This window comes from Ranitomeya variabilis, chromosome 5 (assembly GCF_051348905.1).
Source record: "Ranitomeya variabilis isolate aRanVar5 chromosome 5, aRanVar5.hap1, whole genome shotgun sequence".
Lineage (NCBI taxonomy): Eukaryota > Metazoa > Chordata > Amphibia > Anura > Dendrobatidae > Ranitomeya > Ranitomeya variabilis.
This window is the reverse complement of record NC_135236.1, coordinates 496399574-496427406: the sequence shown is the minus strand read 5'-3', so window position 1 is coordinate 496427406 and position 27833 is coordinate 496399574. Positions and strand designations below refer to the sequence as shown.

General features: G+C 40.9%; 1 protein-coding gene across 1 annotated transcript in view; it reads right to left on the bottom strand.

Moving 5' to 3' along the window:
• The window catches only part of STAB2 (stabilin 2), a 290752-nt gene that overhangs the window by 191179 nt on the left and 71740 nt on the right, over positions 1-27833 (bottom strand). The window contains exons 6-23 of the mRNA XM_077265634.1: positions 23294-23389; positions 22974-23093; positions 20515-20711; positions 20273-20406; positions 20065-20195; positions 16963-17042; positions 13019-13168; positions 10030-10173; positions 8970-9032; positions 8756-8872; positions 7304-7357; positions 6646-6726; positions 6053-6205; positions 5684-5746; positions 5508-5603; positions 5294-5380; positions 2537-2648; positions 1160-1340 (exon numbers count right to left, since the gene is read on the bottom strand). Coding sequence (XP_077121749.1) covers positions 1160-1340; positions 2537-2648; positions 5294-5380; positions 5508-5603; positions 5684-5746; positions 6053-6205; positions 6646-6726; positions 7304-7357; positions 8756-8872; positions 8970-9032; positions 10030-10173; positions 13019-13168; positions 16963-17042; positions 20065-20195; positions 20273-20406; positions 20515-20711; positions 22974-23093; positions 23294-23389 — 2059 coding nt within the window. The remainder of the gene's footprint in view (positions 1-1159; positions 1341-2536; positions 2649-5293; positions 5381-5507; positions 5604-5683; positions 5747-6052; positions 6206-6645; positions 6727-7303; positions 7358-8755; positions 8873-8969; positions 9033-10029; positions 10174-13018; positions 13169-16962; positions 17043-20064; positions 20196-20272; positions 20407-20514; positions 20712-22973; positions 23094-23293; positions 23390-27833) is intronic.

Sequence of the window (27833 nt, the reverse complement as noted above, 5' to 3'; positions counted from 1 at the left end):
AGAATCATCTTTACCCCATGAGACGAGATCTTGCCTAGAGCCCCAAACCGAGGAAGATTGACAATCATCTTGTGTTTCTTCCATTTTCTAATAATTGTGCCTTCTCACCAAGCTGCTTGCCTATTGTCCTGCATCCCATCCCAGCCTTGTGCAGGTCTACAACTGTGTCCCTGGTGTTCTAAGACAGCTATTTCGTCTTGGCCATGGTGGAGAGGTTGCAGTGTGATTGAGTGTGTGGACAGGTGTCTTTTATACAGATTACAAGTTCAAACAGGTACAGTTAATACAGATAATAGGAAGATTTCTTAAAGAAAAACTAACAGATCTGTGACACCCCCAGGAAGAAGCAACAGCGAAACGTGCGTAGGGGTCCGGAGGTTTGGTTAAACACGTGGCAGTGGATTCAAGTGTGGGACTACAGTTTCAGGTAATATGAAGATGGTCTGACTGCGTGCTCTTACTTTTGATGTTCAAAGGGAATAAGGGTGTCTGCTTGATGCAAGATAATTTCAATCTCAGCATCTACTGCATATAGGTGGCCGAATTTTTGGTTTGTTTGCTTCCTTTCCCTGCATATAATATTGTGATTTACCATGAGTCTGACTCTCAATACCTATGTCCCCGTAATTCCAATGATTGTTTAAGAAATTAAAATTATACTCCACTTTGCCCACCAACCTCCTGGAGTTTTGGTTTGAGGCACCAATTTTACTACATGTTTGTTATATGTTAATTTGATGTATACTTAAATAAAGAAATTGTTTTATTGTATTTAAATTGTTTCTATGACACTTCTTGATCCTGCAAAAGGATTGGTATGTTATACAGATCTGTGAGAGCCAGAATTGCTGGTTGGTAGGTGATCAAATACTTATTTCATGCAATAAAATGCAATCTAATTATGTCAAAATCATACAATGTGATTTTCTCAATTTTTTTTAAGATTCCGTCTCACACACTTGAAGTGTACATACGATAAACATTACAGACCTCTCCATTCTTTGTAGGTGGGAAAACTTGCAAAATCAAAAGTGCATCAATTACTTATTTCCCCACTATGTGTGTATATATATATATATATATATATATATATATATATATATATATAGCACAGATCTTCAGCACTTCATGAATACATTATTAGCACACTTAAGAGTACCTGGGCAATCCGTTGCTGTATACACAGTCTGCATGAGCGTGACAGAAGGGAATAAGAGGTCCACAAGTAGTAGTCCTGCTATCACAGAATTGTCCCGCATACCCCAGTTTGCAAGATCCACTCAGGCAGCTACCATCACTGTCTATATGGTTATTGCATCTTCCATGGACACATCCACATTCTGAGGCCAAGTGACAATAATTAATATTTTGATTCTTATTTTTTAACAATAAATGTTTATTTGCATATTAAAAACTACCTATCTGATATGAACCAAGGCTTAATAATAATGTTACAGCTATTTTGTGCAATAATGTATATGTAGCACAATTGCGTCAATTAAACATTAATGCATATGCAGTGTATATAATCTATTGAATCTAGTTACCATTCATAGGTGATATATATAGTAAAATACTATAATTTTTGTAGTAAAAGGGGTTGTCTGACCTTAGGCTACAAGGGACTGCAGACTTGTGTATCCTCACATTGCACGCACTGCACGCTGTGAGGATTCTCCGGCGCCAGGAGCAAGCAGTCATGTGATGGCAAGAGTGAGATTTGCATATTTCCGACCACATTTCCACTAGACGTGTCAGGCCTCGCTCAATACACCGGCTGTGAGTGAGACCATGCACGTCAAATTGGCATTTGACCACATGTATGCAAATCACCTACTTGAAGTAATGCGCCTATCATTCCTGGAGTTGGAGAATCCTCATTGCAGTGTGCGATCTGAGGACTTACAAGTCTGCAGTCTAATACAGTGACTGCAAACGTGTAGCCTAGAGCTGGACAAGCCCCATGAAAGTGGCTGTCTACTACTAGCACAACTCCTTCTTAAACACTGTAGTCCGCGATGTAAAATAAAAATACACTATACTTTATTCTCAAACCGGCGTAATTCCAGCGATGTTGGCGTGACATATCTTGAGGCTTGCATGACATCGTTATGCGGTATGAGGCCTGCAGTTAATCAGTCGCTAATGGGCTGCTATGCTCTAACTTCCTTCGGACAAACCTCAAACATTTTAAAAAAAGGAGAGGGCAGCAGCCCATTAATGACCACTGATTGGCTGCAGGGCTCACATGTCATGCAATCCTCGGGAGACCTGCGCCGACATTGCTGGTATGGCGCCAGTATGGGAGAGGAGTATAGGGTATTTTTATTTTAGATTGGGGCATATAGTATTTAAGAATGGGTGGTCTGAGTAGCAGACAACAGTATTGAGGTGATTATGAATTACATATAAGATATAGCGAATCTTGAGATAGAATGCATATATTTGTGCATTATGACAGACGCTCCTGATTTCATAAACCTTCTAGCTGCATGAATACATATATTAATAAATTACGGTACTATATAGAACTTACTTTTGTCACAGCGAGGGCCATACTTCTCTACATCCATACAACGCTGGCAGTTGGAGCCAGTAAATGCCTCATCACAGATGCACGTCCCATTCCCTGTCATTCCATCCACACACTGAAACATAGAAAATAGTATAATAAATAATAAATATAATTCATAGTAGAAATGTATAATAAAAGCCAATATCTATGGTGAGTGACCAGGTAAATTAGCCATCAACTCCATTGCATACATAGACTGATATATTTCTCATGAAGGGCACATAAAATCTGAAAGTTCATTGGAAAATGGTAAGGTATTCCTCCAAACACAGCAAAAGAAAAAGAAACAACTTTTACAATAGGCATGAGACCATTGTGGCCCCCCCTTTCCATGTGTCCATGGAGCAGAAGTTTGGTAGTTTTTCATTTAGTCTTAATTCAGAACAGGTTTGGCGTGTCCATATCATGTATGGTTTCGTGATCTATACAGCATACAATTCTAAGATGCCGGTTTTGTTAGTCATTAGGAATTATATCTAGTATTTCTAGTATATACACTTCATTACAATTTCTATATAAAATAATGCATAACACACGGCTTAGGGACAATTCCAGACTAATACAACTAAATACATTTTATAATTTAGGTAAAGGACACACAGACAGGATAGATACCTAGACATCTATTAATGTTAGGAACATTGTCCCCAATTCATGAAACCAATTTCGTGAGTATAAATTGCTTTGAAAAGTCACAAATGGTTTTCGCAATTTGGAGTTGTGCAAAAATTAAACGATCATCATCTTAGGCATTTCTATGCCATTTTTTTCCAGATCTGCCGAAATGGGGAGAGCTGGGTTGGGACAGGGGTGCAGTGGGGGCGTAATACCACAGCTCCCCTAATTCATGACAAGCTGTGGCATCCTTTTAGCCAGAAATCTCACTCCAGCATCTGAATCTAACGCGCCCTTCATCAAGATGAGCGTGAAAATCTTTGGTCTTGATGAATCGGGACCATTATGAAAAAAAAACATACACCAAATCTACTATATAATTGTCTAAGGGTCACTTCCGTCTTTCTGTCTGTCTGTCTTTCTTTCTGTCTTTCTGTCTGTCTGTCTCGGAAATCCCAAGTCGCTGATTGGTCGCGGCAAAACGGCCACTACCAATCAGCGACGGGCACAGTCTGATGGCAAAATGGCCGCTCCTTACTCCCTGCAGTCAGTGCCCACAGTCCATACTTTCCTCCAGTCAGCGCTCACAAAGGGTTAATGGCAGCGTTAACGGACCGCGTTATGCCGTGGTGTAAAGCACTCCGTTAACGCTGCTATTAACCCTGTGTGACCAACTTTTTAGTATTGATGCTGCCTATGCAGCATCAATAGTAAAAAGATCTGTTAAAAATAATAATAATAAAAAAATCATTATATACTCACCTTCCGTGGGCCCCCGGATCTAGCCGAGGTCTTTCCCGCTCCTCGCGGCGCTCCGGTGACTGCTCCATGCATTGCGGACTCGCGAGATGATGACATAGCGGTCTCGCGAGACCGCTATGTCATCATCTCGCGAGACCGCAATGCACTCTTGGGACTGGAGCGTCGTGAGGAGCATCAGTAAACGCCTCGGCTGGATCCGGGGGCCGACGGAAGGTGAGTATATAACTATTTTTTATTTTAATTCTTTTTTTAACAGGGATATGGTGCCCACATTGCTATATATTATGTGGGCTGTGTTAGATACTGCGTGGGCTGTGTTATATACTACATCTCTGTGCTATATACTATGTGGGCTATGCTATATACTATGTGGCTGTGGTATATACTACGTGGCTGGGCAATATACTACATCGCTGTGCTATATACTACGTGGCCTGTATTATATACTGCATGGGCAGTGTTATATACTTCGTCTCTGTGCTATATACTATGTGGGCTGTGCTATATACTACGTGGCTGTGGTATATATTACGTGGCTGGGCAATATACTACATCGCTGTGCTCTATACTACATGGTCTGTGTTATATACTGCATGGGCAGTGTTATATACTACATCTCTGTGCTATATACTACGTGGCTGTGCTATATACTACGTGGCTGTGCAATATATTATGTGGCTGTGTTATATACTACGTGCCTGTGGTATATATTACATGGCTGGGCAATATACTACATCGCTCTGCTCTATACTAGGTGGCCTGTGTTATATACTGCATGGGCAGTGTTATATACTATGTCTCTGTGCTATATACTACATGGCTATGCTATATATTACGTGGCTGTGCAATATATTACGTGGCTGGGCAATATACTACGTGTCTGTGCTATATACTACATGGCTGTCTGTGTTACGTGGCCTGTGCTATATACTATGTGGCTGTTATATACATACATAAATACATATTCTAGAATACCCGATGCGTTAGAATCGGGCCACCATCTAGTGGTATATATTCTTTTTGGGGTCTTGCTGTATAAAAAAGCCCAGTTTGCTCTGCTTTCGTTTACAGTTAAACAAAATGCACACTGATACTGGCAAGGCAAAGGACAAAGAGCACACGCTTGGTGTCTGTCTGGTGAATGGGTCTATGAGATTGTTTAAATGTACGTCGAGAAAAGTTAAGGACCTATACTTTAGGCCGATTGTACAGATTCACAGTGCTCCTAACCTAAAACCTGCAGAAATAGAATGCAGATCTGGAATAACTCAGGAACAGAACACGATAAGTAATAGAATGTTATATATGTATAACTCAAACATTTTAAGACATGCAATCTACCTCTCCATTTCTTGAGCATGGGTTAGTAAAGCCACCAGGACAAGGCCTGCATTCAGGGCCATAAAATCCTTTGCAACACTTTGGTACCTGGAAGAGGATCATAAGCAACACAACGTTAAACCAGTTTAAAGACACATTGTCAACATACTGCTTTATTAATTCACACACAATTACATATATGGGGGAAATACTGGTATCAAAGGAGCAGACTTACAGGCACAGATATGTTGCAGAATCTTGAGCATCCAGCCAAAACAATCTCGCTATCCATAACAGATCTTTGGTAAGTACATTTATGTGAAAAGAGAGACTGCAAGCAAATAAGATATATGTTATACCAGTCCACAACCTGTAGAAGTTTCAATACGTTGTTAGTGACGTAGATCTTACTGTTTCTGTACTCCCCAGTGGACATCTACTGTAGAGGACCAACGCACAAGAGACACAGGACCCCTATGTAAAAAAAGAGTTGTAAGAACTTAGTATGCAGAACGGTAGCATAAAATTAATCCAGTACTCAAATGTCTGATAATCTGAGAATGGTTTTGCACACAAAACCTTGATATGCTGTGGAATTTCATGAGCTTAAAAGCAGATACTTGACTAAAAAGTGCAATTAGGAGATTTATTTAACACTATAGTGATATTAGTAATTTTGTTTTAACATTGAATTTGTTGTGCCTTTTTAATGGAACATTATAGAGCTTCCTTCCAGATTCTGACTGATCATTAATATAAATAATTTTCAAACCTACTCACTGGTTTTATTTCATATTCTGTCCCATCACATCTATGTGGTAGTATGGGTAGTATAGAAGGTGGAATAAGAACGCCATCCAGAGTATAGATACGGCCATTCTTCGCGGCAACATCAGCTTCCTCAACCTCTTCACCGTTAACTAGAATTTGTCCCTTTAAAAGCAAACAAACTTGTATGCTATCCAATAATGTTCAGTTTTCACTATGTAAAGCATTCATTCCAAAATTAAAAGATACAATCTGAAACCAGGAAACTGGTTAACATCCCTGCATTTTGAAGACTACATATATACAGTATATATATATATATATATATATATATATATATATATATATATATATATATATATATATATATATATATGTATATTGCTTAAATTCTGCCTGTGGAAGCTCCAATGATATTTGTCCATATATGTAAACAATTCTCTACACTTCCGAAGGTCAGTTATGCTCTCATGGCTGGAAATGCTCAAAATATATAATAAAAAACGTAATATCAATAATAGGATGCATTGGTTAAGTAGGGAGCCTCCATTATGTCATATGTGCCACAACATGTTACATGTGAGTAGCACATCTCCGATACTTACGTTGCTTGTTGTATTAAACTGGATTAACTGGTTTGCCATGCTCATAATTTTGGTAGAAGAGATGATGTTTGCAACATCGAGCTGTAGAAGAAAAGTAAATGGTTAGTGGTCTGTAACAAATATTTAGACAAGAAGAACAAGGTCTACACTGTGGCTAACAGTTTGCCAGTGGTACAACTTCCCCGCTCTACATCATACACTGGTCCTATAATAGGGGTTATCAAGGTTTGGAATGAAAGTCTACAGTCACTCTTTGTGACTTCTGATTCTTAACTCCATGCGGTACGCACAATACCTCTGTATTTCTCGTGCAAGTGATTGGCCACATGTTTGTAATTTGCATACCTACTGAATAGACTCATCCTGTTCCATTGAGCAGTTTCACGATTTGGCATCTTGCACTCAGATAGAATGCGTACGGACTTTTGCCTCAAGCCTGGACAACCCCTTTAATTTATTTATGGTAAATACTCTTTTCCATGTTTTAGTGCACCTTTCTGTCCACCGGTCAGTGACGGCAGATATAGCATTTGCTGTATAAGAATATGGTCGCAATCAATACTGAGAGTAAAGAAGCGATGGCTACAAAGACACAGGAGTGGACTTGAGTGGCAAATGCACAGCAGCATGGTGGAAGACACAAAGAAGGATCACTAACCTGAGCAGATGATACAATGTGGTATCTCAACAGCTCCAGAAGTTTCCTAGATCCCTGCGTATATATACAATGCAAACAATTCATTATAGAATACCATGAACTGTTTTTACATTTTTACAAGGTTATGATGCAGAAGAGCAACTATCTTTGTTGATTAAATGGGTCTTATGGGACTTAGGATAAGCCACTAATATAGTTTAGTAGGGACTGACTTGCTGCAGCCTCTTGTTGACAAGGCACAACTCTTTATGTTTTGTAGCGCCAAGTTAAGAAGTTCTTTGCAGCTGAATCCCACTCAAGTGATTTGAACCAGAGATCTGTGATCTTGGTAATGGATCCACTCTAATCTGAATATGATTGACAACTGAAAGGATAGATCATCAATATCAGAGTGCAGAAAAACCCTTTAAGTACAGTAGATGGTTTGTAACTCTATTGAGCTATAGTAACCTGCTTGGACAGCCATATATTTTTTCTTGTTATGCATTGCTTGCAGTGGCATAACTAGGGCCCCGATGGGCCCTGGTGCACCATTTGGACCAGGCCCAGTCCCCTTCCTGGTACATATGCCTCATTCTGGCCCCATCCTAGTATGTAAGTAAGTATGTATGTATGTATGTATGTATGTATGTATGTATATATATATATATATATATATATATATATATATTAAAAAGTATTTTGTCAGCCACCAATTGTGCAAGTTCTCCCACTTAAAAAGATGAGAGAGGCCTGTAATTGACATCATAAGTAGACCACATCTATGAGAATCAAAATTGAGAAAACAAATCCAGAAAATCACCTTGTCTGATTTGGCAAGATTTATTTTGCAAATTATGGTGGAAAATAAGTATTTGGTCATTAACAAAAGTTCATCTCAATATTTTGTTATATATCCTTTTTTGGCAATGACAGAGGTCAAACGTTTTCTGTAAGTCTTCACAAGGTTGGCACACACTGTTGGTGGTATATTGGCCCATTCCTCCATGCAGATCTCCTCTAGAGCAGTGATGTTTTGGGCCTGTCACTGGGCAGCATGTACTTTAAACTATCTCCAAAGCTTTTCTATGGGGTTGAGATCTGGAGACTGGCTAGGTCACTCCAGGACCTTTACATGCTTCTTACGAAGCCACTCCTTCATTGCCCTGGCGGTGTGTTTGGGATTATTATCATGCTGAAAGACCCATCCACGTTTCATCTTCAATGCCCTTGTTGATGGAAGGAGGCACATCTCTGTGCCTCAATAAACTTCAACTGAATGTGCATCTGAGGATGCACATCCATTTGAAGTTTGTGCAGGAGTCAGCGGGCCCCCCGCCCACACGGGACCGGTCATGGGCAGCCCTAACCACTTAAAAATAGCTTGTTAGTTATATAATTCGACATTGTAACCCTTAAAATACAACGGGTTGTCCAGTCCTGTGCTAAGATGATGTAAGAAAGTATATACACCTCTCTGGATAGCAAGTAGTCCAATGTTCCATTTTCCATTTCAGACAAGGCAGCATTGTTGGGTACGAAGACCGTATAGGGTCCGTCCTTTTCTAAATCTGGCCCAAGGTTAGATTTCTGTTAAACATAACACACATGATATAAAGAATTGCAATACTCAAAATCCATTTTATAAGAGAAAAAATTAAAAACATTTGAAAACATAAAAAATTACCTCCAGTAAAGCTCTGAAACGATTGTATCTACCATTTTCTTGAAGAATTTCCATGATAGTCTCCTAAAAATAATATGAATATATTTTTTTTTTATTTCTGGTAAAAAGAAAGTAATAAAACAAGATGCATAGTGACTGCTCATTCCCTATACCTCAGGTCCTCGCTGGCTTCTCCCAATCTGCTCAGGTAGACTGGCAGGACTGTCCCTATACATAAACATAGCGAAGGTAGAAGCCAGCATCCGATTCATACTGACCATGTTTCTAGCAGCAAGTATCAGCTGACAGGTTCCCTTTAAGTATAGACCATAAATTTTTCTTTATTATTCCTAGCATTAAATGGAGTTATACAGCTGAATGTATTATGTAAAATTACTATGGTAACTATATGAAAGGCTGTGCATACCATAGAGAAAGTTCATGTGGCTCCTTTGGGGCCCATGGAGAGATAGTTTGAGCCTAGATGTGCCTTAATCCTTTTATTTTGGCAGTATGATCCTATGCAAGGATCTTTTTTCCTAAGACCCAACCACCTTACCAGGCAAGAGTAGGGGAATAAATTGAGTAATCACGTAAAGGAGATGCAGGAAACAAGCATCAAGTCCTCCTGTTTCAAGTGTTTAGGGGTGTGAACCATCATTAAAAGTGGGATACCTTATAATCTATACTATAGGAACCTTTTCTATCTATTGTGCTCATGACCAAAAAACAACCATGAGAATCCGTAGTGATCACATAACTTCAGAAGGCAGAAGTGGACACAGACAGAAGAGGGCCTCTGTGCATGAAAAATATGTGGGCCCTTGGCAGGCTAATAGCTCATCATAATCCACAATTCACCTAACATCTTGGGCACCTGCACCAATGGTATGTCTGTCCCCACCAGAAGGGTCACAACCTATACTTAGGGAATGGTATGCTTATACTTTTATTTGGATTTTGAAGCAGATCTAAAACCCAAATACCCTGTGAATATTTTTAATATGGATTTTGATCCGCTTCAAAATTCAAGAATAAAAACTTAGTGTGAACATACACTTATAGAAAATTGGTTACTTACTTTAGTATTACTTTCCAGAGTCGGTTCCACAAAATCCATGGCCTTGTCTATGATATGTAGGATTCCATTAGAGGCAATTATATTTTTCTGTAAAAATCTCCCTCTCTTCTTACTTCCCCGAATCCTTATCTTCATCTCATTATCCTAGAAATTACAGTAAAATGTAAAGTCCATTCATATTGATGACCTGAATTTCTTCACTCGAAATTGACAATGAAGCTCTTGAGTTCGAGTCGGGAGACCTGCGATCAGTCCATACAATATGCTCCATACTTGGGCTGTTTTTTATATCCATTTGAATCAGTACTAAAAATGCTATTAAAAAATCATAATCATACTTGCATTTGAATCAGGTTTAATTTCCACCAAGTAAAAGTAGATTTGTAGTTTCTTATTTATATTGTGAACTTTGTTTTATGACATTAAAGGGATATTCTCATCACCAAAATTCTAAACCAACATGTCATAGGCGTAATAATAACAATAATATTAGCAAATACCTCCAATTAGAAATGTAGTATAGTTCTCCTGATAACCTATATTGCTTACCCCATGTGCAGGGCATTGTTACGACCACTGATATAGTGACAGTTAGTTGTTAGTGGTCGTAACCATGAATACCTAAGCTACTGCAATGCCCTGCAGATGGGGTAAGCGACATAGGCAGTCAGGAGAACTATACTATATTTCTAATTGGAGGTATTTTCTAATATTATTATTACACTTACTACATATTGGGATAGGATCCTGGTGATGGGAATACCCCTTTAAGTCTAGAGATTCCTATGGCTTATGGAGGAAAACTCGCACACCAGAAGACTTCATACACTTATAATTTATGTTAAGAACCTATCATTCTGCCCTTCACCTTGCCAAACAGACTTACTTCACCACCCTGATCTCCTCTCTATCCAACAACCCCAAGAAACTTTTTAACACCTTTGACTCCCTCATCAGGCCAAAAGCACAAGCCCCTATCACAGACATTTGTGCTGATGACCTGGCCTCTCACTTTATAGAGACAATAGATAATATTTGTCAGGAAATTTGCTCCCAGCCACCAAGTGCAATGACTCCCATCCCTCCCTGCATTTTCCCTGGCTCACTCTCCACATTTGATCCCATCACAGAAGAAGACGTCTCCAAGCTCCTCTCTTCTTCTCATCCAACTACATGCATTATTGACCCCATTCCCTCACACCTCCTCCAGTCGTCACAACTCACCTAACTACAATCTTTCATCTCTCTCTCCTCTGGCATTTTCCCCTCCTCCTTCAAACACTCTATCATTACTCCATTACTAAAGAAACCCGCCCTCGACCCATCCTGCACAAACAGCTACAGACCAGTCTCCAACCTCCCCTTCATCTCTAAACTGGAGTGCATGATCTACTCCCGCCTTACCCATTACCTCTCCATTCACTCCCTCCTAGACCCTTCACAGTCCTCTTCCCCACCCTACATTTGACAGAAACTGCACTCATCAAGGTGACCAATGACCTTCTGACAGCAAAATGTAATGGTGACCACTCTCTGCTCATTCTTCTCGACCATTCTGCAGCTTTTGACACTATTGACCACCGTCTCCTACTCTCTAGGCTCCAGCTACTAGGCATTAAGGACACTGCTCTCTCCTGGTTCTCTTCCTATCTTTCTGGCTGCTCCTTCAGTGTTCTGTTCACTGGCTCAACTTCATCTCCTCTTCCTCTCACTGTTGGGGTACCTCAGGGCTCAGTCCTTGGCCCCCTTCTCTTCTCCCTCTACATGGCCCCAATTGGACAGACCATCAGCAGATTTGGCTTTCAGTACCATCTTTATGCTGATGACACACAACTATACACGTCATCCCCTGACCTTACCCCAGCGGTACTACAGAACGCCAGTGACTGTCTGTCCGCAGTCTCCAACATCATATCTGCTCTCTATCTGAAACTCAACCTCTCCAAAACTGAACTTCTTCCGCTCCCACCATCTACTAACCTCCCTAAACCTGATGTTTCCCTCTCCGTGGGTGGCACCATAATAACACCCCGGCAGCGGGTGCACTGTCTGGGTGTTATGTTTAACTCCGATCTCTCCTTCACCTCCCATATACAATCTCTTGCCCGCTCTTGCCGCTTACACCTAAAGAACATCTCTAGAATCAGCCCTTTTCTCACCATGGAAACAACAAAAACCCTCACTGTCGCCTTGATCCACTCCTGCCTGAACTGCTGCAATGCTCTATTAATTGGCCTCCCCCTCACTCAACTTTCCCCTCTCCAATCTATCCTTAATGCAGCAGCCAGGGTCATCTACCTGGCTAATCGGTATTCAGATGTGTCCGCTCTTCGCCAGTCGTTACATTGGCTGTCCATTCATTATAGGATCCAATATAAACTACTTGTTCTCACCCACAAAGCTCTCCACAGTGCGGCACCCCCTTACATCTCCTCCCTCATTTCTGTCTATGGCCTAACCGACCGCTGCGCTCTGCAAACTAATTTCGACTAACCTCTGCACTAATCCGTACCTCTCACTCCCGACTCCAAGACTTCTCCCATGCTGCGCCAATCCTCTGGAATGCTCTATCCCAAGAAATTATGACCATTCACAATTTGCATAGTTTTAGGCGCTCCCTCAAAACACATTTGTTCAGAGCGGCCTATCACATTCCCTAATCAAAGTCATTTTATGTTTGTGTGTGTGTGTGTGTGTAGCCCATTCACTACTTCCATCTATCCCCCATCCCCTGAAGATGGCTGGACCATCATTGTAAATACATCATTGTAAATACACACCTGTACTTTGTATCTCCCCCACCTCATTGTAGATTGTAAGCTCTCACGAGCAGGGTCGTCTTATTGTGCTTTAATTATTGTATTGTTAACGTTGTTATTTATGACTGTTGTGTTTGAAACTGTTAAACTGTAAAGCGCTGCGGAATATGTTGGTGCTCTATAAATAAAGATTATTATTATTATTATTCCTAGGATGTGCATAATCTCACCGTCTCGTCTGCTGTTATTTCCCCTGATTTTCCGGTCAGTGTGTAAATTAAATCTGTGCTGTTGAAATCTTCAGCATTCAGCTGCCCAGCAATCATATGAAGCTTGATAAAGTACAGAGCATTTTCCTTATTTGATTTAAGATTCCTTACCTGAGATAGAAGAGAGAAGTTTTATGTACAGCTAATTCCGCATACAGCAAAATGGTACTTCACAGCAATATAAAATGATTATATTTATTTGACAAATATTCTTTGGAATGGTATACATTTGGAAGCAAAAATGCATTTATTGATTTATGAATGCAGCTCAAATTTAACTCAAAATTTCCGGTCTATGAATTTGTGTCTGTCACTTGCTTGTGTCAGGAGAAAAGCTGCTTCTAAGGCCGGCCTCACATTAGCGAGTTTTACGGACGTATGAGCGCAGAAAATACACCCATAAAATACGCATAACACACGGCCCAATGATTCCCTATGTCCCAGCTCCTATCTGCCGTATTTTACTGATCCGTATTATACGGTCTTTTACGGCCGTAGAAAATCGCAGCATGCTGCGTTTGTCACCATATTGCGCAAAAAAATCGCCAATAAAAGTCTATGGGGGCGAGAAAAATACAGATTACACACGGACCAGCAGTGTGACCTGCGAGAAATACGCAGCGGTGTTAGAGAGAAAAGCCGCTAATTCAATTGCCGGCTTTTCATTTCTCCTTCCCAAACCCGAGAGGATATGAGACATGGTTTACATACAGTAAACTATCTCATATCTCTTTTTTTTTGCATATTCCACACTACTAATGTTAGTAGTGTGTATGTGCAAAATTTGGGCGCTGTAGCTGCTAAAATAAAGGGTTAAATGGCGGAAAAAATTGGCGTGGGCTCCCGCGCAATTTTCTCCGCCAGAGTGGTAAAGCCAGTGACTGAGGGCAGATATTAATAGCCTAGAGAGGGTCCATGGTTATTGGCCCCCCCTGGCTACAAACATCTGCCCCCAGCCACCCCAGAAAAGGCACATCTGGAAGATGCACCTATTCTGGCACTTGGCCACTCTCTTCCCACTCCCGTGTAGTGGTGGGATATAGGGTAATGAAGGGTTAATGTCACCTTGCTATTGTAAGGTGACATTAAGCCAGATTAATAATGGAGACGCGTCAATTATGACACCTATCCATTATTAATCCAATTGTATGAAAGGGTTAAAAAAACACACACATTATTAAAAAGCATTTTAATGAAATAAACACACAGGTTGTTTTAATATTTTATTGCTCTCTCAATCCACCTGAAGACCCTCGCTCTGAAAAATAATAAACCAACAATATACATACCTTCCGATGATCTGTCACGTCCCACGAAGTAAATCCATCTGAAGGGGTTAAATCATTTTACAGCCAGGAGCTGTGCTAATGCACTCGCTCGTGCCTGTAAACCCCGGGTACTGAAAGGAAAGCTGGGTGATCTGTAGTTACCTTGAGTTGCGGTGAGGCGCCCTCTGCTGGATGTCCTCATGAACTGGAGCCTTGGAAAAGTTCCCACTCTCGAGTTCATATGAGGACATCCAGCAGGGGGCGCATCACCGCAACTCAAGGTAACTACAGATCACCCAGCTTTCCTTTCAGTACCCGGGGTTTACAGGCACAAGCGAGTGCATTAGCACAGCTCCTGGCTATAAAATGATTTAACCCCTTCAGATGGATTTACATCGTGGGACATAACAACTGAAGGTATGGAATATTGTTGTTTGTTTTTTTAACTTTGTTTCAGGACGATGGTCTTCAGATGGATTAAGAGTCTAATAAAATATTACAACAACATGTGTCTTTATTTCATTAAAATACTTTGTAATCATGTGTGTGTGTTTTATTAACCATTTAAAAAAAGAGAAAAGACAAGGCGCCCCCAATGTGTCACACTGTTTAAAAAACACACATACAGTCCTTTGTAGGGAATGTGCTCACCTATTGGTGTTGTGAACCAGGGTCACAACTCCCAAGACGGCATAATCGTAGCAGCAGGTCTCCACAAGAATCCAAAGGGATGCTGGAGGTAATAGTCTTAGGCGAACTGAAGACCGCGCACACGAGGTAGATTTAAGGTGGTTTATTGAAGCCTACGCGTTTCAAGAGCTATCTTGCTCTCTTCTTCAGGGCATATAGTTTCGCCTAAGACTATTATTAACCATTTAGTACTATTGGATTAATAATGGATAGGTGTCATAATTGACGCCTCTCCATTATTAATCTGGCTTAATGTCACCTTACAATAGCAAGGTGACATTAACCCTTCATTACCCCATATCCCACCGCTACACGGGAGTGGGAAGAGAGTGGCCAAGTGCCAGAATAGGCGCATCTTCCAGACGTGCCTTTTCTGGGGTGGCTGGGGGCAGATGTTTGTAGCCGGGGGGGGGGGGGGGGCAATAACCATGGACCCTCTCTAGGCTATTAATATCTGCCCTCAGTCACTGGCTTTACCACTCTGGCGGAGAAAATTGCGCGGGAGCCCACGCCAATTTTTTCCGCGATTTAACCCTTTATTTTACAAGCTACAGCGCCCAAATTTTGCACATACACACTACTAACATTAGTAGTGTGGAATATGCAAAAAAAAAGGGATATGAGATGGTTTACTGTATGTAAATCATGTCTCATATCCTGTCGGGTTTGTGAAGGAGAAATGAAAAGCCGGCAATTGAATTACCGGCTTTTCACATATATCGCGCTGAATTAAATATAAATACAGAATATATATGTGTCTCAATGACATATATATATATATATATACTGTATATATGTTTCACCGAACATTTGAGCACATAAATCCATTAGATGTCGGTTTTGCAAGCCTGCGAGAAAATATCGCAGTACGGATGCCATACGGATTACATACGGAGGATGCCATGCGCAAAATACGCTGACACACCCTGCCTACGGATGACATACGGATCACTATTTTGGGGACTTTTCTGCGTATTACGGCCGTAAAAAACGGACCGTATTTACATACGCTGTGTGTTAGGCCGGCCTTAAAGTGTCTAATGGCAGCTTATGTTCCCCTCTCTGGTAAAATGAACACGCACGCATGGCAGATCCGAGTGTGAATGTATATTAGGGTATCGGTAAGATAGCTGTCAGCTGAGAAAACTTTTGGTCCACGAATACTGGGTATATGTGTATAAGTCCTACACATTTTGGTCCTCAAATACTGCGTGTACTATGTGTGTTAGGCCACATTCTCACATTCAGTATATGGTCAGTATTTTACCTCAGTATCTGTAAGCCAAAGCCAGGAGTGGAACAGTGAGAGGAAAAGTAATAGAAACACGTCACCACTTCTGTATTTATCACCCACTCTTGGCTTTGGCTTACAGATACTGAGGTAAAATACTGACCAAATACTGAACGTGTGACCGTGGCCTAAGGCCTATTGCACACATCAACTTTTCTGGTCAGCGTTTCATGAGTATTTTAAAGTGAAAACCAGGAGTGGCTCCAAAACACATAACAGGTCCTATTCTTTTAACTTTTAGGTTTTTTTTTCTCATAGGTTCCACTTGTGATTTTTGCTTACAAACACTGAAGAAACACTGACTAAAAAAAACTGACGTGAGAATGAGGCCTAACTAGTCTAAACAACAGCTTTCCTCAGTCTGTTTGTGAATGCTATCAGCCGCTCATTTTTACTATTCGTTTAGTGCTCTTTTAACAAAACAAAGGAAAAATGGATGTGCAGATGTAGCAAAGGTTAAATTGACTCAGGTAACAAAGCACTGGGATATCAGAACATAAAAAAGTGTAATTTGACACTTAAAATGAGATCTGTCAAGTTATTAAAATGGTGCCTAAGTCAGGACAACCTTTGCTACATCTGTAAGTGGTTTTAATTGGGATGTCACAAGTTGTCATTTTAATCTCTCTTTTTTTTACATATATTAATATACTTACATCCTTTGCTTTGATTCCTCTGTTTATAGGTACTAGGACAGTGAATGGTCCTAGTGAGGACAGTGGCCATGAATATTCCTCTTTAGGAAAAAGGAACAGATACATTTATTAATGTTCTAGTTAAAACGAGAAGTAACATAAAAAGTACAAGCAGTTAAACAAAAGATATAGGCCGCAGTTCATAATTGCCTTTGCAATCATTTTGTGGTCTAGTTTTGTGTGTTTTGCGCCTGTATTTTGTTTCCACCCAGTTCATTATTCTATTTGTGCCTTCTCTGATGTCTAATTTATAAGTACTTGCCTGGTTTTTTTTTTTCCCACTTTGTCGGTGGAGTCCAGCAATTCCAGGTGTTTTAGCCTGATTCATCAATTGTGACTTTTTAAAAAAAATCACAAAATTTCGGTCAAATTCACTTCACTCGTCCCCAGGTGTATTTTTGAGTACACTGAATATTTGTTCTTTTTTTAAATTTTTGGTGCCAAAGTGCAACTTTTGGCACCAAAAGTCTCAAAAACAGTTCAAGTCAGAAGAAAACTTACTTCTGACTTGACCCCAAATTCATGAATTGCGTGCGTCATTTTGATGCAAAAACAGCAACTTATACCACCAGACAAAGAAGGAAAGTGAGCTAAAAAACTACAAAAGTTGAATTGAGACTGTAATTAATTAGCACCCAGCCTAACTTCATTTTTACATTGGAGGGATCACGCGGTACGGTCTCCTCACTTGAAACAACGTGATGTTCCGCTCCTCCAGAGACACATAAGGTTAGCTTGGCACAGTTTTACACAGAAACCCCCTGTTCACATGGGCCCAGGGAGGCATGGGGGGTGAGAGAAGGCAGCAACACACTCGCTCACAACCCTGACAGGCTGAGAGGTCTCTTTCACTAGCACCAATGACAAAGGTTCAATTTTTATTGTGCACTCTGTCTGGCATGCAAGGTGCCAGTGGAATGGGCTGGAGAGCCCCTGTTGATAGAGGATCAAAAGTTCAGCGCACACTCTTGAGATTATGGTGAAAATAAACTTAATTTATTACAGGAGAAGGAGGTCTGGGAGCTTTAGCGGGATCTACATGCAACACCAAATGGGTAGAGCCAAATCAGAAGGCAGGTGGGTGCTGCAAGGCTAGTGAGCACAGCCAAACAAGACAAATTGAGAGGATAGCGGCACACCACTGATGAAAAAATGAAAAAAAACTTTATTCAGACATAGCAAGCCATATTAAAAATATGAAAAGCCTTACGCGTTCCAGGTGCATGCAGCACCCTTAGTCATAGGATATACAATTAAAATCACAGCCAGACTAATTAATTTATTACAATCCATATCACAAAATCAATGATACAAGTGAGCAAAGCAAGTGATGGTATACAAAGCGACTATAGTTACACAGACATTTCAACCCATCTGGGTCTTTCTCATTGGGTTACTGTATCTAGTAGGTGGGTAGCAGAACAGCAAGGCGTGGGAGCATCGCTACTCTAATTCTGACAGCCATGTCACCAGTGTTACTGACAGCCATCATACAAAGCACTCCTTCTGTGGATGTCCCAAGAAATTCCTTACTCCCTACTATGCTACCCATCTATTAGATGCATTGACTCAATGAGTTAGACCCGGGATGGGTCGAAACATCTGTGTAACTATAGTCGCTTTGTATACGATCACTTGCTTTGCTCCCTTGAATCATTGATTTTATAATATGGATTGTAATAAATGAAGTTTATTTTCACCATAATCTTAAGAGAGTGCGGTGAACTTTTGAACCACTAGCATCAAAGAAACAGAGCCCTGGCAGCCCGGTAGCATTGCCACCAGTTCCTCATTAGATATAAGCCCTGTCTGTTAACGGGATTATATCAGGCCAGAAACCAGTCCTGGTAGCATGTGAAGTTAAAACCGAGAACAAGATGTCTAGATTAGTGGATTGAGATAAAAGAGCACCCCAAGGTTTAATGATATATTTAATCACCGTAACGGCACTCTAGACAAAACACTATGTATACAATGATTATGCATAGATGATGGTCCAAAATGCAGGTGAACCAAAAAAAATATAAGCAGATGAATCATGCCAGTTACAGTTTTCATGTTTGACCATGTGTGCTGGGCCGCATGGGGGTATGGGGTTGAGAGCTGGTTCCAGTTCCTTCCAACATGGCCCCCCTTTAGAAGTGAACAGCAAACATGGCAAAGAGAGAGAGAGCACATGGCCTTATACAAGCATTTAACCACTTGGTCGGTTACTCCCTGTTCTGCCACTTGGATGGTCATAATCCCCCACCCCTGAAAGATTGTAGCTAAAACTACTAAAACTTATGAAAGATCATAACTTCCCAATGAAAGCTCATAGGGCAGCGGTTTGGGCACCATCGAATCCGGCTGGACCCCCATTATGCTCAGAGACCAAACACAGCTTCACAATCTGGCTTATGCTAGCCATTCTGCATAGCTCCCCACCCTGGGGAGCTAGAATGGATCGAGACATTGGAAGGTGTTCAGCCCATTACAAAGATCTTGAAAATGTAACCGGCGTGTTGCTAGAATGTACAATAACTCCACATTATCCTTATATCTCTTTATGAAATTCCCATCTGAGTGGAGAGTAGAATATCAGGGTTGGGATTGGATGAGGTTCCACTTTTCTGGACATAGATGGGAGAAGGTTCATGTTGTTGGCCACCCACCAATATAACATCTTCACTAGTGATGAGCGAATATACTCGTTGCTCGGGTTTTCCCGAGCACGCTCGGGTGGTCTCTGAGTATTTGTTAGTGTTCGGAGATTTAGTTTCCCTTGATTTGCGACTACTAGACAGCTTGATTACATGTGGGGATTCCCTAGCAACCAGGCAACCCCCACATGTACTCAGGCTATCTAGTAGCTGTAAATCAAGCAGCTGAATCAACAAAAGCTAATTCTCCGAACACTAACAAATACTCGGAGATTACCCGAGCGTGCTCGGGAAAACCCGAGCAACGAGTATACTCGCTCATCACTAATCATCACATATGCAGGGAAAAGGAAATATATGTTTGTGATTAGATTACACCCTTTAGAAAACAGTTAACAGTTTTATAGATATCAGTACTTACCAAACAAGTCTATCGCAGTGGAAAGTTTTCCTTGCCACTGTCCTGGTTCACGGTTAATTTGTTTCATTCGCTCCAAAATGTTTCCATAGCAGACAACGCCATCACCAGAATAACCCTTTTTGCATACACATCTGTCAAACATGACAATTATTATCTATATACGATTATTTTCTCATAATATTAATATACATACAAGAAAAATACTCACTCAATTTTACCAGGACCAACAGTGCTGCAGTTAGCATTTTTGCTGCACGTATTCTTAGTTGCACACACATCTTCCAGCTGGCACCCAATTCCCGGCTGAAAATGACTGTAACCTTCTTGACATTCACAATGAGACTGCAGAAAAATCAAGAATGCAACATTGGTTCTGTAGTATGCATGTGTCTAGTATTATGTTTTTGGAAGCTACTTGTTCTCTCTATATATAGTGCATTGCTTCCTCACTTTTCCAGGACTATCATATTTGCAGATGGAAGATGGTGTGGGGCAATTTCCAAAGTTTGTCTGGCAGGGATCGATGGGTAAGCACACGACGCCATCACCTCCGTAGCCTTCTTTACATGTACAGTTGTGTTGGTTTGGGCCAATGTAGAAGCAGTGTGCTGCCGCATGACAAACAGTCTTCAAACAAGGATTAATTGCTGTAAAGAAAAAGGAGTGTGAATCGCACATGCTTACAAATAGTAAAAGAAGAACTCCCATCATACTACACCATTGATATGGTACAGTACTAATCATAACAAGTCGGTATTTTTTATCATCATTCACATATTTCTGCTTAATAGGCAGAGAATCTGAATTATTATATTAATAACACACAGCAATGTTAGGAGGAGACCCACACAATCATGGGGAGAACGTACAAATTCAATTCAGATGTTGTCATTAGGTGGAATCAGGACCCCAAACCTTACAGGTAACAGTGCTGGCCAGAGTTATAGGGAAGCAATTATCAGAAAATTACTTATTGTTTAAATCAGTCTTTCATGATAATTTTTTAAAAATGTTTGACATAGTGCCGGATGCAGCAATTAGCCATTTAAATGGCACGGTCAATCTCTGACAGCAGCATTTCAATGGAATACACAACAGTGCCCATGCGCACCATCTCCCAATGGTCCCCCATGATGTGATCGTAATGGACCGATGGATTACAAGGGTAGATGGGGGTCTGCTGAAGACCTCTGTTGCTGTGTCATCATGGCCCCCCTGTGACACTCAGCCATAGGCTGAACCCCATGGGAGACCAAGATCTTCACTATATATTGTAATACTGTGGTATTGCAGTATATACTGTAGTATAAACGATCAAATGATCGCAGGTTCAAGTTCCTTTAGGGAACCAAAAAATAGTGTAAAAAAATAAAGAAACACATTTTTAAAAATGTGATTATAGTTCAAATCACCCCACTTTCCCACCTTTTAACCCCTTCAAGACCGGAGGTATTTTCGTTTTTGTGTTTTTGTTTTTGCACCCCTTCTTGCCAGAGCCATAACATTGTTATTTTTTGGTCAATATGGCCCAGTGAGGGCTTGTTTTTTGCAAGATGAGTAATTTTGAAAAACACCATTGATTTTAATATATCTTGTACTGGAAAATGAGAAAAAGTGGGATGAAATTGCAAAAAAAATGCAATACCACCCTTGTTTTTTGTTTGGCTTTTTTACTAGGTTTACTAAATGCTAAAATTGACCCGCCATTGTGATTCTCCAGGTCATTATGAGTTCATAGACACCAAACATGTCTAGGTTCTTTTTTATCTAAGTGGTGAAAAAAAATTCAAAACTTTGTTTAAAAAAAAAAATTACGCCATTTTCCGATACCCGTAGCGTCTCCATTTTTCGTGATCTGGGGTTGGGTGAGGACTTATTCTTTGTGTGCCGAGCTGATGTTTTTAATGATACCATTTTGGTGCAGATATGATCTTTTGATCGCCCGTTATTGCATTTTAATGCAATGTTGTTATGACCAAAAAAATCATAATATTGGCCTTTTGACTTTTTTCTCGTTACACCGTTTAGCGATTGGGTTAATCCTTTTTTTATTGATAGATTGGGCGATTCTGAACGCAGCGATACCAAATAGGTGTATGTTTGATTTTTTCCTTTAAATTGTTTTATTTTGAATGAGGCGAAAGGGGAGTGATTTGGATATATATTTTAAATGTTTTTTAAAACTTTTTTTTAACTTTTGGCATGCTTCAATGGTCTCCATGGGAGACTAGAAGCTGCCATAACCCGATCGCCTGCTACATACAGGCGATGTACAGATCGCCTATATGTAGAGGAATTACTCACTTGCAATGAGCGTCGACAATCGGGCGGCACTCATGGCAAACCGGCATTGACAATCAAAGAGGTTTCAAGGAGATCTCTGGTTGTCATGCCAACCCATCGTGACCCGTGAGCACGTGATGGGTGGCAACGATGGGCGGATTTCTGGCGTGATTGCCAGAAGTGGATGTTAAATGACCTATCACAGGGAAAGGGGTTAAAAATAAAGAGAAAAAAATGTAAATTAAACATACCATACTTGGTTTTGCTATGTTCGTACAAGTCAGAGCAATTAAAATATGGAAATAATCAGCCAGATCAGTAAGCAAAAAAAAAATCAAAATGCCAGAATTGTGTTTTAACTTAAAAATAAAAATGTTTCGGGTCTTGCAAAATAGCGGCACAAAGCAAATTTTTTCTGTGCAATATTCTGATTTTTTTTCTGATAGGGACAATCATGTTTCCGTGTCATTTTAACCACATAATGAATTTGATAAAAGCACTGCTAGAAAAATGTTCTCCATTTTGAACAACCCCCACTTGGTAAAAAATTTTAGTCTGGCAATGAGCAGTATTAATATTTATATAATTACATTAATTTCATGTCATGTTTATTCAGTAAGTCTTACGTTCGCAGAGTGAGCCTTTCTCTTGAAAATTGGGTAAGCATTTACACTCCATTGCTCCTGTATGTGACCTCACGCATCGCATATTTTCCTTGCAGGTTAATGCTGCACATTCTGGCAAAGCTGAGATGATAAAATGAATATATTACAACTCTTTCTAGATAGTAACAACTTACTTGTCATTTACACCCCGTAATCAGAAATATTACTTTTAGGGTGTAAGATAGTCTACATCAATGACATTACAAGAAGCTAAAATCTATTCCTCTGCTCTATAAAATGACAGCCCTTCCCTGTCCAGTGCCCCGTTCTACTTTACTTACGTTCATCACACTTAGGACCACCATAGCCGGACAAGCAGAAACATATACCATCCCCATCAATGCCATTGTTGCAGACCCCATGTACACAAGAGCAGGCTGTGGAGATGAAAGAGGTATTATACAGAGTACAGAAACTCGCCAATAGCAATGTCAGATCTAGTGATGAGTGAGTGTGCTCGTTACTCCAGTTTCTCCGAGCACGCTTGGGTGGTCTCCGAGTATATGTGACTGCTGGGAGATTTAGTTTATGTCCACGCAGCTGCATGATTTGCGGCTGCTAGACACCTTGAATACATGTGAGGATTGCCTGTTTGTTAGGGAATCCCCACATGTATTCAGGCTGTCTAGCAGCCGCAAATCATGAAGATGCGGCAACACAAACATAATCTCCGAGCACGCTGAAATACTCGGAGACCACCCGAGCATGCTCGGAGAATATTCACTCATCACTAGTCAGATACACACATTCGTATAAGTAACACCCTACATTACCAAATAAAATTATTTATTGCAAATATTTAACCCTGTTTTTACATTGACTGCCGGGACTTAGAATATATAGTGTCATTGGCTGATGTAGGATTTTGTTAAAAAATCTCTTGATATATCTGTTTTATAAAAATCCTAGCTTTTTCCATAAAATAAACATTCCAGGGCATCTTTTTTTGGAACTTTACATTGTACTGTTCATCCTAATTATTTAAGAATAGAATTGAATACTGTCATTTTCTTTGTTAATAGGGTGTGTCCCACTCCCCATATACAGTACCGCAACACTGTCAGCAATGATGTTGGAGTATACAACAGCTGCAGGGTTATGCCCTGTGGACCATCTTGGGCAGACAGCAGATGGCGCTGTGTTATTTGTTAGAGTTTCTTAATAGTGTACTGTACGGCCTCTCTAGTTTGTTTGCGTCAGTTCTCTCCTTTAATCCACCATGTTGTGATGATGACGACGAAGGTTTCTGCATGTAACAAGTAAAATAATTCATTCTCCGTCAATATTTGTGGAATAAATAATATTGTTGAAAGCTTAAATCTGAAGCAGGGAAATGGCAACATACAGCTGTTGATTTATTAATTTATTCCCGGGATAAATAACAGGTATGCCACAACGTAGGGTTCTAAGAGAAGATTCCCAAGAATTCTATATTTAAATTCCTTTTTCCCACGATTCCTGCATGGGGAGAAGAGCAGCATCCATGATCTTGATCTACAGATACCTAGTAGGACGTGTACAAGATATTGTGCTCAAATGATAGGTACACGGTACCAATGCGGAAGTGAATGGCGCTGGACAAACCCTTTAATGGGTATGCAAGGTTTTATGGTAACAGACTTCTCATGAGAACTGACTAGTATTCTTTAAATGAAGTATTACATTCAGAACTACGGAGTGATCCCTGTTATGGTTCTCAATGGCAAGAGAACATAGCCCAGCATACATAGGAACTAGCTCTTGGAAGGATGGAAACTTAAACTGACCATGAACTAAACCTGCCGCACAACTAACAGTAGCCGGGTAGCGTAGCCTGCGTTTTATCCCTAGACGCCCAGCGCCGGCCGGAGGACTAACTAATCCTGGCAGAGGAAAATATAGTCCTGGCTCACCTCTAGAGAAATTTCCCCGAAAGGCAGACAGAGGCCCCCACATATATTGGCGGTGATTTAAGATGAAAATGACAAACGTAGTATGAAAAATAGGTTTAGCAAAATCGAGGTCCGCTTACTAGATAGCAGGAAGACAGAAAGGGTACTTTCATGGTCAGCTGAAAACCCTATCAATACACCATCCTGAAATTACTTTAAGACTCTAGTATTAACTCATAACATCAGAGTGACAATTTCAGATCACAAGAGCTTTCCAGACACAGAAACGAAACTGCAGCTGTGAACTGGAACAAAATGCAAAAAACAAACAAGGACAAAAGTCCGACTTAGCTGGAAGTTGTCTGGTAGCAGGAACATGCACAGAAAGGCTTCTGATTACAATGTTGACCGGCATGGAAGTGACAGAGGAGCAAGGTTAAATAGCGACTCCCACATCCTGATGGGAACAGGTGAACAGAGGGGATGATGCACACAAGTTCAATTCCACCAGTGGCCACCGGGGGAGCCCAAAATCCAATTTCACAACAGTACCCCCCCCTCAAGGAGGGGGCACCGAACCCTCACCAGAACCACCAGGGCGATCAGGATGAGCCCTATGAAAGGCACGGACCAGATCGGAGGCATGAACATCAGAGGCAGTCACCCAAGAATTATCCTCCTGACCGTATCCCTTCCATTTGACCAGATACTGGAGTTTCCGTCTGGAAACACGGGAGTCCAAGATTTTTTCCACAACGTACTCCAACTCGCCCTCAACCAACACCGGAGCAGGAGGCTCAACGGAAGGCACAACCGGTACCTCATACCTGCGCAACAATGACCGATGAAAAACATTATGAATAGAAAAAGATGCAGGGAGGTCCAAACGGAAGGACACAGGGTTAAGAATCTCCAATATCTTGTACGGGCCGATGAACCGAGGCTTAAACTTAGGAGAAGAAACCCTCATAGGGACAAAACGAGAAGTGTTGTGAATTTGGATTCTGGGCTCCCCCGGTGGCTACTGGTGGAATTGAACTGGTGTTTTCATCTTCTCTGTTCACCTGTTCCCATCAAGATGTGGGAGTCGCTATATAACCTTGCTGCTCTGTTAGTTGCTTGCCGGTCAACAATGTTATCAGAAGCCTCTCTGTGCTTGTTCCTGCTCCTAGACAACTACTAGATAAGTTGGACTCTTGTCCATGTTTGTTTTTGCATTTTTGTTCCAGTTCACAGCTGTAGTTTCGTTACTGTGTCTGGAAAGCTCTTGTGAACAGGAATTGCCACTCTGGTGTTATGAGTTAATGCCAGAGTTTTAAAGTAATTTCTGGATGGTGTTTTGATAGGGTTTTCAGCTGACCATGAGAGTGCCCTTTCTGTCTTCTGCTATGTAGTAAGTGGACCTCAAATTTGCTAAACCTATTTTCATACTACGTTTGTTATTTCATCTTGATTCACCGCCAATACATGTGGGGGGCCTCTGTCTCCTTTTGGGGTATTTCTCTAGAGGTGAGCTAGGACTAATATTTCCCTCTGCTAGCATTATTTAGTCCTCCGGCTGGTGCTGGGCATCTAGAATCAACGTAGGCATGCTACCCGGCCACTGCTAGTTGTGTGTTAGGTTTAGTTCATGGTCAGCTCAGTTCCCATCTTCCAAGAGCTAGTTCCTATATATGCTGATGCTATGTTCTCTTGCCATTGAGAACATGACAGTTTGACCGGCCCACTAAAGGGTTAAAATCCTTGGCTGAGAAAGGAGAGAAATAAGAAGTCTGCTGAGAATTTTTTTTTTTTTTTCTCCTTCTAATCTTTGAATGGCTCTGTGTCCACCTGTTTGTAATGGATCTTCAGAGTGTAACTGCAGGTTTGAATAATCTCGCCACGAAGGTACAAAATTTGCAAGACTTGGTTTGTCATGCACCTATATCTGAGCCGAGAATTCCTTTGCCGGAATTTTTCTCGGGGAATAGATCTGGGTTTCAGAATTTTCGAAATAATTGCAAATTATTTTTGTCCCTGAAATTTCGCTCTGCCGGAGACCCTGCACAGCAGGTCAGGATTGTGATTTCCTTGCTCCGGGGCGACCCTCAAGACTGGGCTTTTTCATTGACACCAGGGGATCCTGCGTTGCTCAATGTGGATGCGTTTTTTCTGGCCTTGGGGTTGCTTTATGACGAACCTCATTTGGAGCTTCAGGCAGAAAAAACGTTGATGTCCCTATCTCAGGGGCAAGATGAAGCGGAAATTTACTGTCAAAGATTCCGTAAATGGTCTGTGCTTACTCAGTGGAATGAGTGCGCCCTGGCGGCGACTTTCAGAGAGGGTCTCTCTGATGCCATTAAGGATGTTATGGTGGGGTTCCCTGTGCCTGCGGGTCTGAATGAGTCCATGACAATGGCTATTCAGATCGATAGGCGTTTGCGGGAGCGCAAACCAGTGCACCATCTGGCGGTGTCCACTGAGAAGTCGCCAGAGAGTATGCAGTGTGATAGAATTCTGTCCCGAAGCGAGCGGCAGAATTTTAGACGGAAAAATGGGTTGTGTTTCTATTGTGGTGATTCTACTCATGTTATATCAGCATGCTCTAAGCGCACTAAAAAGCTTGATAAATCTGTTTCCATTTGCACCTTACCGTCTAAGTTTATTCTATCTGTGACCCTGATTTGCTCTTTGTCATCTATTACCACGGACGCATATGTCGACTCTGGCGCCGCTTTGAGTCTTATGGATTGGTCCTTTGCCAAACGTTGTGGGTATGATTTAGAGCCTTTGGAGACTCTTATTCCTCTGAAGGGGATTGACTCCACTCCATTGGCTAATAATAAACCACAATACTGGACACAAGTAACTATGCGTATTAATCCGGATCACCAGGAGATTATTCGCTTTCTGGTGCTGTATAATCTACATGATGATTTGGTGCTAGGATTGCCTTGGCTGCAATCTCACA